Consider the following 642-nt stretch of genomic DNA (forward strand, 5'->3'; position numbering starts at 1 on the left):
CCTCGTTGCGCACGATACTCAGGCCGAATGAAAACAGCGATGTCGGCGATTTGATGACGGACTTCCCTTTCATTTTGTACGTGTGCACGTCGGCCACCTGGTAGCGCACGCGCACGCACTCGAGCGGATTTGTGGCGGCCGACGCGGTAGCGGCCGCCGCCACGCCACAGCCGAGGCTGATCAGCCTTTCGGCCGTGTCCGTATCCATGGATGTCTGGGGTACAGAACGGGTTCCAATCCTGCTAGATCTAGCCTCAGGTTCTAAAGGGGGGGGGGGGGGGGGGGTCTTCCCTTGCGGCTGGGGTCCCTGCCGAGTACCCGGGGGCGCAGTGCCGGGTCGCGCTCTCATCTTCCCGAGGGGGGGGCGCCTTTGCGGGGCCCAACTCGGGGCCGATGAGCTCGACCTAATTAATAGGGAACTGATGGTTAATTAATAGGAAATTAGGCGCGCAGCTCGCGGCCGATGAGCTCGACCTGATTAATAGCTAACTAATCGTTAATTAACAGCTAATTAGGCGCCCAGCTCGGGGCCGAGGAGCTCGACCTGGCCGGGGTAGGGGGTGAGCACGGCGAGCTGGGACGGCTCGTAACCCTGGGGCAGCAGGTAAACGGGGAGCGCCGCGGGAAAGGCCCCCTCGTGCC

The 642-nt window shown here is 62.8% G+C and overlaps 1 protein-coding gene across 1 annotated transcript in view; it reads right to left on the reverse strand.

Moving 5' to 3' along the window:
- Window positions 1-511: 511 nt before the first annotated feature.
- Window positions 512-642, reverse strand: part of EMIHUDRAFT_457756 (hypothetical protein) — a gene marked incomplete at its 3' end in the record, with an annotated part of 3,049 nt that continues 2,918 nt past the window's right edge. The window contains exon 10 of the mRNA XM_005776781.1: window positions 512-592. Coding sequence (XP_005776838.1) covers window positions 512-592 — 81 coding nt within the window. The remainder of the gene's footprint in view (window positions 593-642) is intronic.

This window comes from Emiliania huxleyi (assembly GCF_000372725.1).
Source record: "Emiliania huxleyi CCMP1516 unplaced genomic scaffold EMIHUscaffold_272, whole genome shotgun sequence".
NCBI lineage: Eukaryota > Haptophyta > Isochrysidales > Noelaerhabdaceae > Emiliania > Emiliania huxleyi.